The 12,002-nt window shown below is 42.7% G+C and overlaps 1 protein-coding gene across 1 annotated transcript in view; it reads right to left on the reverse strand.

Moving 5' to 3' along the window:
* The window catches only part of LOC146813123 (putative DBH-like monooxygenase protein 2), a 162,985-nt gene that overhangs the window by 84,890 nt on the left and 66,093 nt on the right, over nt 1–12,002 (reverse strand). The window contains exons 7-9 of the mRNA XM_085614705.1: nt 6,078–6,244; nt 3,708–3,799; nt 663–759 (exon numbers count right to left, since the gene is read on the reverse strand). Coding sequence (XP_085470831.1) covers nt 663–759; nt 3,708–3,799; nt 6,078–6,244 — 356 coding nt within the window. The remainder of the gene's footprint in view (nt 1–662; nt 760–3,707; nt 3,800–6,077; nt 6,245–12,002) is intronic.

Consider the following 12,002-nt stretch of genomic DNA (forward strand, 5'->3'; position numbering starts at 1 on the left):
GGCCAGTGACCCATTTGGGCATTAATAAATGGTTGAAACATGTCGGTTCAGGCAGATGGGGTAATGGAGTTGTAACTCCCCCTATTTATCCATTCTTAAGCTTTTAATCCTGTCAAGGGGGGGGGGGCACCAATAAATAAGGATTTAGGCACCACTTAGACAGTATACATAAAATTCTTTCTGCTATAGGGTTCACTTGTAAGAAAAATATTATTTTTTCTTTGACTTTATAATAAAATATGCTCTCCATACTGAGTGTTGGTCTGCACAAGGCGTGACAGCGGCCCTATGATGAAGCATGCCACTGCATAGTGGGTGAGGGCAATCATAAACATTTCTTGTATTTTCCAGAACAGATTTACTCAACAGATTATTTCATACTTTCCATTTCATACATTACATTTCTTCTCCTTTCCCTCTTTTTTGGCTGATTATATTTCCTAGCCTTTGTACATAAGAGTACGGCTTTGTCCTTCTCCTGTAGTGAGGTTGATAGCTTAGTTGGGAGAATGAGGGAAGGCACACTCTCTGGTCCCTCCCCTTTTTGTGTGTTTATATATCTCTGATACAGCCTGCATAAGCAGTAGGAAAACTCTAAATATCCTACCTCCATTTTTTCTAGATTAAGCTCGAGCCCAAGTGGTCTATGCTAGTGTCCTTACCACTTTGATGGGTGTGAGTGTGGGCAGGTATCTTGTCTCTTGCAGACTGAAGTCGTAGGACATGTCACGGCCAACAAATCCAATCTGAGTTCCATTCCTTGGAGAAAAGAAAGGGTGTTAAACTCACCTGAGTAACATCTTCAAGTGACTGCCATAAGGCAGGAATGCAAGTCGTAATTCGATCTTAAGCCAAGAAGTACATAATTAAAACTGTTTCAGAACTGTCTTAAGTTACGACTGAACCATTGAGGCATTATTCATGTTTCCTGGATCAATACAATCTTCAACAAGTTTTAGTCCTAGAAAACCTTTGAGTAAGTCTGAAGCAACAAGTTTAGCATCCAGGAGTCTACATATATGACTCCTCTTCCACCTCTTGGAGAAAATGCCTACCATTGAGGTACCCCAGCCTCAGACTCAATCAGCATGCTCCAAAATTGTGTTTCTAAAGGTGGCCCCTAAAGAGATACACTACACATATTACAACAACAGAAAGTTTGGAGTCAGACCTGAAAGACTATTCTTATGATTTCTTCTTGTCTGGTAATGAATCTGCTGTTATGCAGTTGAGCCGCAGAGCTTCTCACTTACTTAACCCAAAAGGAAATCTCACCACAGCAGCTTTAATTAAAAGACCCAGGACCCAGGACTTCTCCTGGCCAACTGGACATCTTCTGCATGTGTGTCATCATCGATTTACAGTACAGAAGAAGCAAACTTATATGGACACATTCTTGTAATTGAAAGCTATTTCCAAATCGCAATGGGAATTTTGCACAATTAACAAATACTTTCCAGTGCTTCACAAATTAAATATCTAATGTTGTTAAAGGTTTTCTAAGTACTTAATTATCATAGATCTTTTTCATGATCATTTGTTTGCAGTTTAATATATTTTTCCTTCAAAACACCACAAAATATTCCACTATACATACTGCTAACCCCATTACCCCACTGTATTTCAGGGTGGGCCTTTTATCAGGGGGCACATAGTGCAAATCAATTTATAGTACAGTAAATATTTGTTAATTGTTTTAGATGATTTTACTTTGGGGGTTCAGTGTTCAATATTTAAATTATTGGTTTAGAGAAAACATTTTACCACTCCTCGTAAATCTGGAAATGTGTCTGGATCCATGGGTGTTGTTTGGGAATACCCACACCAACACCCATGGAAAGCCCTTTTCACACAAAGTGCTGCATGTAAAGAGGCCGTGTTTCCAAGGACAGGAAAAGCCACGCAGGGGGGCTTTTCTGTCCTTGTAAATATGGGGCAGAGAAATGCGCTGCCAGTGTCACAAAAAGTGACGTATTGGCAGTGCAAGGGGCTTGTAAATCTGCCCCTCTGTTTCTCCACTTCTGGATTCCAGGCATTGCTTCCCTTCTGGAGCTCTGGGGTAGCTTCATGTCTTCAAAATAGAACCTTCCACCAAGTAGAATTGTTTATGACCAAGCTGCTGTTTTGCTTTCTCTATCCATGCTGCTGTGCCTGCAGGATGGCAGCAATAGGTAAAAGAGCAGACCTGAGCCGTCCTTGATTCATGGTGAGGAGTCACCACTTGGCATAGCGTATCTCTGGTTGTGATATGTAGGCCCCAGAAGCATGATACTTCCCAGCACCCCTGTCTGACTGGTGAGCAGCTGCAGGTAGTGGCACATGAAAAACCATGAGTGATGACCCAGTGTTCCTCAGAATGATCCATGGTACAGAAGAACCAGTGTAACATAGAGCCAGAGTCTAGCCAAGCTCCATAAGAACCGTCACTTGAGAAGAAGAATGCTCATCACAAGGTGAGGTACAGCTCAGAGTTTGAGACAATCCTGCCACACTAAGGGACATAGTAAGGAGAATGTAAATGTTTCAACATTTTTTGCATTACCATATGGTGTTGGTATGGGCTGGCTTGGAATAGGTCTTATTTTCTTCAAATGAGAAATAACACTTTATGCTGATATGATGACGTTGTTTCTTGGGCCTTAAAGATTCACAAGGGAAGGAGTGAAATGTTGTGGTGGATGAAATCAGACCCGCTGTTCATTGCACATCTGGCAGTGGTTGAATGTAAAGATTGTATGTAGTGCATGTAAGTCATTTGTAGAGTGCAAGCAGCTGGACTTTACAAACCATGCCATGAAGTGAAGTATCTTGTTTGTCTTGATCCCTCTGAGGATGCAAGGAGCCAAAGAGAGGAACATTAAAAAGGACAGGGAATAAAGCTTTCCTCTGGAAATAAACAGGTCTACACCCAAGCAAGGCATTGACATTGTTCTCTGGTTATGAAGGTTACCTCAAGTGGGCTGGAAAAGAAAACAGAATTGCTTCTCCTATTCTCAAAAAGGTGAATGTAATGGAGGCATGTAGATAGGAGCTGAGCATTTTGTTAAAGAGTCTGCAGGATGGTGATAATGAACCTGTAAATACACACATGGTATTAGAATCACAGTAACCAGTAACATTGGCATTGAGGACATTCAAATAATGAAACTAATTCATAACACTGATACTCAGTATGTGGAGAAAGTTGAGACCCCTAGAGTTCCATCTTTGCTGGTTCATAGAAGCAGGAGGTCAAGGCATGGGCAAACCCAGAGAGACCAGAAATTGGCAAAAAACATATACCTGTCATTAATGCAAATAATAAATGGATGTGGGAACAAGGAGCAATCATTTACTTGTTTGTCCCCTCATGCTAGAGTGTAGCTGCCTCCATGGTGTATCCTGACTATTCACACTCAAGCTCCAAGATTTGTTCTACTAAGCTGCAGGCTGAATAAACATCAACAAGCCAACAGAGAGCCCTTTTAATGTCTGCATATTTTAAAACTTTAACTAAATTATATTTAATTACATTTTAAATCTGTCTATCGAGCAGATGAATCCATCCACGGAGTGCAAGGAGGGCTCACCATAACTTACTAAACCATTTAGTGCTCCACCCAGACGGGAACAGTGTGTAACCTGCCTTATTGGGACCTCACCATCCACATCAGGCCAACCTGAGCTCCAAATTTCCAACTTGGCAGTGTCATCAAACAATTTCTTACCTGTATTGAGCAACTTGTACAGCTCTTCCAGTCAAGTGAGTATGGAGGAGTGCAGCAAACACTTGCATATCTGGGAGTGCCTCACCAGCCACCTACCACAAAAAAGAGGTAGGTTAGTTCTTGAAGGTAAAAGCCGTCATCCAAGCTTAACAGCTGGTCAGAATTAAATGAGGTCATCTAAAGCAAAGAACTTCTCTGGGAATACTTAAGATGGATGCATTAAAGTGAGAAATGTGAATTTTGACTTGACTTCTGTCAGAGCAACCCTGGTTTGTGTTACATTTACTTCTAACACAAGTGAGGAAGGTGAATCAAAAAAACTATATATATATGTGTATGTGTGTGTGTGTGTGTGTGTGCGTGTGTGTGGGTGTGTGTGTGTGTATATATATATATATATATGTCTGTGTGTGTGTGTATATATTTATATCAAAACACACAAAATGATGGACGGAATGTTGCACATTGGCAAAACATTCACCCCCAGTCACAGATCTGGGTTTAATCCATCGTTATTTTGCTCACCACGCCACCCCAGTTCAGACATGGCCATATGCAAATCAGTCTTGACCCTGTGCCTCATGGGAACAGTCCAGCCTGAACTGCCAAGCCATGTCTTCCCTGGACCAGAATCAAGCATCCTATGACCGCTTTCGGGTTTCACCCCTCTTCAGCCAGGATAGCTTGACTCCAGTGGCGTAGTGAGCACGGGACCCACGTCTAGGCATACCCTTTCCACATAGCGCAAACAGCAAAACACACAAAATGATGGACGGAATGTTGCACATTGGCTAAACATTCACCCCCAGTCACAGATCTGGGTTTAATCCATCGTTATTTTGCTCACCATGCCACCCCAGTTCAGACATGGCCATATGCAAATCAGTCTTGACCCTGTGCCTCATGGGAACAGTCCAGCCCGAACTGCCAAGCCATGTCTTCCCTGGACCGGAATCAAGCATCCTAGGACCGGTTTCGGGGTTTCACCCCTCTTCAGCCAGGATAGCTTGACTCCAGTGGCGTAGTGAGCACGGGACCCACGTTTGGGCATTCCCTTCCCACATAGGGCAAACAGAAAAACACACAAAATGATGGACGGTTCATGTCTGAACTGGGGTGGGGTGGTGAGCAAATCTACGTGATACAGAGCATTTCTGTCCTCTCCCTCTGCGTGGCGCACAATGGACTGCATAGTGCCAATGCAGGCACCCTTGCACCATGGTGCAATGAGTCCTGTGTTGCAGAATGGATTGTTGCCTTGAAGAAAGAGACACCTTACTGCACCCAAAGAAATCCACAGAGACATTTTCCTCTTTCTATATGTGCTACAAAATGTATCACACGTAGAAAGAGGGAAAAACTAGGAGAAATAAACATATTACTCCTTGTTCCACCTCACCTCAGGAGACGTAAGGATTTGGCGCTTCCTCAAGTTTGCATGATTATGTAAATCAATGGCAGCGTCAAAATGCATGGGTGCTGATTGGGAACACCCACCCTATCACCCATGGCATACCTCCCCATCACTGTGTGAGGCAACTTGCCCTGCTTTGCCTCCCTACATATCTCGAGGCTATGAAAAGCCATGCAGGGTGGCTTTGTAGATATGGTTAAGCCCTCTTTGCCACCGGAAGATCACAAAAAGAGACATTCCCATGGTGCACAGTGCTTGTCAATTAACCCTGTAGGGTTTTGGCGCATTCCCCGCTTTACAGAATGTTGTAAATCGGGGAAGGGTCAAATGTCATGAGTATTACGTGGGAACACCTACCATAATGTCCATGTCACACCTCCCCATTGCAGTGCAAGGCAAAGCAGGTACTTGTGTTGCGTTGTCTCACACCATACATACAAGGTCATGACAAGTCATGCAGGGGGCTTTTACATGGTCTTGCAGATATGGCACTGCACTGTGCGCTGCTGGGACGTCAATAAAAGTGACATTCCGGTGGCACACAGGGCTTGTAACTAAGAACCTGAATACTTATGGATTTTTTTATATTTCATCTCCTTAGCTGCTACTTTTACACAGTAGACCATAATCTGGGTGGTCCAGCAATCCCTATTTGGGTGCATATCAGACACGGCTGGACTGGAAACCAGCCTTGCAATCTGCTCGACCGGCCCCAACCCTACCAGCCCACCGGGAAGATACCCAGTGCCCGCTATGGCCAGTCCGGCCCTGATATTGGAGTATGTGTCCAAATCAGATGTAGATGTAGTGCACACATATTTTACTTTTTTCACCTTACTGTGCTACTGGGAGCAATGTGTGTAGGAAGATGGTTAAAGTGCAAGCTTTTCACTATAAGCCATATGTGAGAGCGCGCAGTTTAATTGTCATTACATCTAATTGTCAAATGTATTTACCTCATTGAATTTTTCGGTTTTGCAGATTGAGCTGAGCTTGAATGAATCTGCCTTTGGAGGGATGAAGACCAGGTTGTCTATGGAGACCCCAGTCACCAGTACTGCAGCATCAATTGGCCTCACCACTGGGGTGTAATAAAGGCAGATGCCAGAGCTGTCTGTGCGCCCTGGAGCAAAAGAGAAAAACAACAGTTCATGAATGCAATGGATTGATGACATGAAATACATATCATTCTGAGCTCAGGGGTGCACCATGCTGTCCAATGTGCTTCACTTAAAACAGTTTGGGGGGAGGATTGCAATATTACCTTAGATTTCTTTCCAGCCACACAGTTCACTTTTGAAGGAGGACTGTCCAAGTTACAATGAATTATGCCAGAGCTGATTCCAGACCTGTACAGTGTGCATTTGTCAAAGGGATTTATTAAAGTAGAACTAACACATTACCTTCTTTTATGAACTCTCTGAAACTCGTAAGTTCGAGGCAGGCTTGGCTGCAGCCTGTGAATGTTATTCTTGACCAAGTACTGATGTCGTTTACTCACCAGTACATCTCACGGTCAAACAGAACAAGCACTGGCAAAGTCAATAGATCTAGGTTAATGTGCAAATGCCTGCAGCCTATGATTGGGCAGGCAAAGAAAAAAGATGGTCTCTATTGCCAGAGATACAGCCCAGATTTTGAAATATAGTTTATTGTTAAGTTAGTTAAACCATTACAATTAATAAATATATTAATTTTAGAAACAAAATATGAGCAAAGACACATTAAATAATGAAAATGGGAGGGAAGTAGTGAAGCGAGGAACCATCCTGTACAAAATTGCAACCATAAACAATCGTCTGGTAGGTTTTTAGAATATGAACTTTATTGCAAGTTAAGAAGTGGGTGTAATGATTCACGTTGCCTCATTATTCTGGTTTGAGTGGGTGTAGCCTATATGACATGGGCCATGCATTCCTCTGCGTTACAATTAAAAAGAAAAATATAAATTTAAAACTTACTTTGTGAAAACTTGCAACTATAAACAACCATCACCTAAGGTTTCCATGGTCAACTCTGGTATGTGCCAAAAAGGCAAACATATTTCATATAACAGCAAAAGCCTGCTTTGGGCAGTTTAAGCTTGACTAGGTAGTCCATAAATTTCAAACAGTGAATTGCAAAGGACACCAATGAGGATATAAATCTGTACAAATTACCTAATTACCAAATTATCGTCACCTAGGGCTACAGAATTTCATACAGCAGCTACAACCTATTTTACGCGAGTTAAAGCCCGTACAACGTGCTCTATACATTTCATCATATTATAGTTCAACTAAGTGTGTGTCCCATTAACACATTGGATTACAGATTATCTGCACGAGTGTACTTGCACTTAGTTGAAGGGAGGTGACTAAACCCCTTTCAGAGGGCTCCGGGGAGAGCAGGAGTTGCAGGGTCCAATTGTGGTGGCTGAGGCCTTTTACTCAGAGACAGTTGCTACAGGTAAAAGCGGTGGGTGGTGAGGCGGGGTGGGGGGAGTCGACAGACGATGATGAGGGAAAATAAAATGTGAAAAAAAGGAAACCACTTACCTTCAGTTCGCCGTATTGCCGACTCGGCGCCCTCACAAGTGACAATAAACTCTCTCTCAGTGGCCCCCAGGCACATGGGTCCACCCACTATGAGGTTGTGCAGGCTTGGCGCCCTCCTCATAACCCTCCCTCCTTGGGGCAGTCCATGGCCAAACCTCCTGGAATAAGAGGGTTGCTGAAGCAATCAAGCAAATGGGCTACAGCCCAATTGGTGCAAGAGCGGATGCCTCATACCTCGCACAAGCAGTGCTCACAATAGGGCTTCCCCAGGATCTTGCTCCTTCCAGCTCTCGCCTCTTCCTCACATGCCACACTGGACTTGGCAAGCAGGTAGTCACTGGTGCTGAACGATCCAGGGCAGGGGATCTTGGTTTTCCTGGGTTATTTCCCCACAGTCAGCAGGGACACTAGCAGGCTGGGCCCCCAAACCTGATCACAGGCAGAAATGTTGCAGGGCTTCCCCTCCTCACACAACCCATCCGGCTGCTCAGCCAATGACAACATTTGGGGACTCAAAGTCCCATACTTATATCCCTTTTCCAGACACAAAATATAGTTTAGTATCTGAGACTCTGACATTTTATGTTGGGGTTCTGCTTATTTGAAGAACACATCTTTTCTCCTTCTCCTTTGGGTTGTCTGTCACAACATATCACAAAAAAAAGGTTAGATGAGAGGAATATCCCAGAGGGGTCATCCTCCTACTTATGTATCTTTAAAACAAGAGAGCCTGCCTGTACTCTGTGTGCTAACCCTCCACAAGATTGAGAGTAAATTCTAGGATTTCTTATATAACTCTCACCCAAAAGGGTTGCCCCTTCATTATAGAGTTCACCCGTTCTGCTGTGGAACAGAGCGTGCTGTACCAGTAATGTAATTCACTAGCACAGGCACACTTGCACTCAGTGTACATCCACATCACACTTGGCAGCACCATTTCTTCATGTATTGTGCCACTGTAAGCATAACTACATGCAGCAAACACATTCAGTCTCCACGCACTGTTTAGTACTGCAGCCTTTCTGTATTGTACCAGAGTGTGTTATTTTAAAAACACACACTGCCAGCATACGCAGATTTACCATGTGTGCACTGTACAATACTTCACTCATTGTGTATTGTACTTCTTGTGAACACACATACACTCAGCACTTATTTGCATCATGCACATACTTCCACATCTACCTGAAGTAGGCTGGGGGTGAGTTAAGCACACAGCAGGGCAACTTTTAAACAGGTGAGTGAGCCTGTAGGCCTCACTCCAGTGACACATGGCAAAAATGACCAGTTTTCACTACTACTGATCACTAGACGGTATGCTGCAACCACCGTCCTTGTGCAAGTTAACTTCTGGTAAAGGCAGCAACCTTACACCACTATGAAGGCAGCGCTTTGGCCACCCCGCCCGGTCCAACAAGACTGCAAATCATGAGACAGTCATATGTCATGGTGCACATGCATGATCCAGTCTTGCCAATGACAGAAAATCAGCATTAGGGATCTGGACAACAGTAAAGTTGGCCCCTCACAGAATGCTTACACGTCTCTTTGCTTGCAGCCTCCAATTTGGTACATATACACAAAATGCATATTACTGTGTTATCTGTGTTCACATTGTCTACATTTTGAGGTGGGCCCAGTTTATTTCTACCATGGCTTATGATCTTTAGTTGGGAGGTTTCTCAATCTATAAGAAAGGATATTTTGTTTCATCTATGGTGAGAAGTTTGTTTTCAGGTTTTGATAGGTTCACTATAAGAATGTATGGTCATCCAGACATTGCCCTATTTTATGTAATCGAAAGTGTCAGTGTCAAGAAAGCCTTCATTACTGTTCTTTAGGTTCCCTAGGATGGAAAGTGAGGAAGGAAAAGGTTGAAAGCTACCTAGCCAAACACCCTTCTTTTAAAATGGAAACAAAAAGAGGTACTAGCTGAAGGACAAGGACCCCTCAAAATAAAACAACATTTGTTTTTATTTAAAAAAAAAAAAAAGCCAGATCACAGAGGTACTTATTATGAAGGACAGGTAGAGCAAACCATAGAGAGTGGTATATTGTAGTACTAGATGCACCCCTATGGTTTGAAATCACATGATGACCTTTGACTATCATGATTTTAATTGACTTTTGGTGTTTTATTTTACCCTAGCCTAAATGTCTGCTATTATTTTTCCCGGCATGTGCCTTTCTTGCCTTAAAGATTTCTTTCACATCTGTTGTAGTTTTAAAGTGGGAGCTTACACAGAGTAGAACAGCCTTGCTAAGAACAGAACGTGTGCATTTGAAAGCATAAGAGAGAGATTTGGAATGTAATTCTTGGTCTCGCAGTGTAGTGTTATAAGCAGTGGTGCTCAAATGTGCATTATGTTGTACATTAACAGATGAAGTGTGCAGTGCTATTGGCAGCGGTGCACAAATGTGCATTGTGTTGTACATTGGTAAGTATTATGAAGTTCTTACTATTAGCATTAACATGCCCTCATGTCATCTTAAATTTTGGCTCTGTCTAGCTTGAGCTTTTTGCGCGCACAGGCAAGCCCCCAGATTGTTCAAGGTGTTTAGGTTATCCACGTTCAAGGTTTCCTTGTTTTTGAGAGATTGTTGTTGAATGTACTGCAGGACACTTTCGTAAGCTTCATTAAGATAAAGGCTGGAACACATGAGAATGCAGCAGGAATGTGGGAACTCCTTTTCCTTTAGAATGCTTGCATGGAAAGTGGCCCATTCCAGTAAGTTTCCTTGACACAGAGGGGAGGGCTCTCTGAGCCTTCTAGTGTGCTTTGAGATTAGAAAGCTGAGGTTTGTTGACTTGGAAACAAGGATTGTTTGAGCCTGAACGGTGGACACAGCATCAGTGCAGGCTTATGCTTGTTGAGTCTCTTGACCCAGGCTGTGAATTCCCCAGTCTGGAGTGGGCCGGGATGAAGTTTGCACCAGTTGAAGTGTTTAATTTTTGATTGTTGCCATTGTGATGTGTAGCTGCTTGTGTGCATATTCAGGTTCTAGTGGCTATAAAAGTCATTGTAATGCTTGACTGTCTGTGTGCACCTTCAGTTTCCAGTAGCTATAATCATCTGAGCTGTTTTCTATGCACATCCAAGGTAATCATGTGATGTATTTAGTGTATATATCTTTCTTATTTCTTGCAGGACCTCCAGTATTATCTCCATATTATTATCATATTATTATCCATGCAGTTAACAGTTGCATTTGCCAAGTGTGTAATCATTGCTTGTATATATATATATATATATTACCTACTGGCGATAGCCAGTAGGTAGTTATAGTTAGGACCACGTTTCCAGGGGGGTCCCAAAACGCGTTTTTCCCATGCATTTTTCCATAGGACCTTTAGAACGAGCTACAGCCCGAACGGCTGAACAGAATTACTCAAAATTTGGCAGAGAGGTAGTCCCTAGGTCAAGGAAGTGCCTTTTGTAGGTTTGGTGTAAATCTGTTCAGTAGATTCTGAGAAAATAGCCTTTAAATCAATATATATATCTGAGCCAGCTTACGGTACGCTTACCGTACGCTTACGGTAAGCGTACGGTGGCGTGCGCGAGCGCGATTCTGATTGGCTCTTAGATCTTAGTAAACATTCGAATCGGCCGAAACCAGGAAGCGGCGGCCGCCATTTTGTCTCTCGCACTGAGAGTGATTTTTAAAATATCAAGCCCAAAAACATGTAAAGGGGCTGTTTTGACAACTCCCTCCCACATAGTCATGTTGAGGGAGTCCCCAAACATCCCCCAAGTGCAAAAACGGTTTTATTTTTTTTTCGGCAATTTCCCGGGGTACGCTTACCGTACGCTTACCGTAAGCGTACGGTAAAAAAATAAAAATAAAAAAAACACTATCCACACTTACCCCACCCCCTGTGCTTTTGGTGGCCGAAGGCCACCAAATGTACAGGGCTTATGTTAAGGGCAAAAAACACTATCCACACTTACCCCACCCCCTGTGCTTTTGGTGGCCGAAGGCCACCAAATGTACAGGGCTTATTATAAGGGAAAAAAACTTAGCATTTAAAAAACCGTACTAATTCACTGAAAAAACCATAGGTTTCACACACGTTATAGTTAGGAATTAGCATTTAAAAAACCTTGCAAATTCACTGAAAAAACCATAGGTTTCACACATGTTATAGTTAGCGGAAATTTTAATGATAAAAAACCAGTGAAATTCCCCCGTTATAGTTAACGCAGGCAACTATAACTCACGCGACTGCAATCTTCTGCTGATGACATATGTGTCTTTATGAAAAAAAAATATTTGTAATATATGTATAGCTAAAAATGTATGGAAGAAGACATGGGCAAATAAGTGTCTAAATACAGTATTAGC

The sequence above is a fragment of the Triturus cristatus genome, chromosome 7, assembly GCF_964204655.1.
Source record: "Triturus cristatus chromosome 7, aTriCri1.1, whole genome shotgun sequence".
Taxonomy (NCBI): domain Eukaryota; kingdom Metazoa; phylum Chordata; class Amphibia; order Caudata; family Salamandridae; genus Triturus; species Triturus cristatus.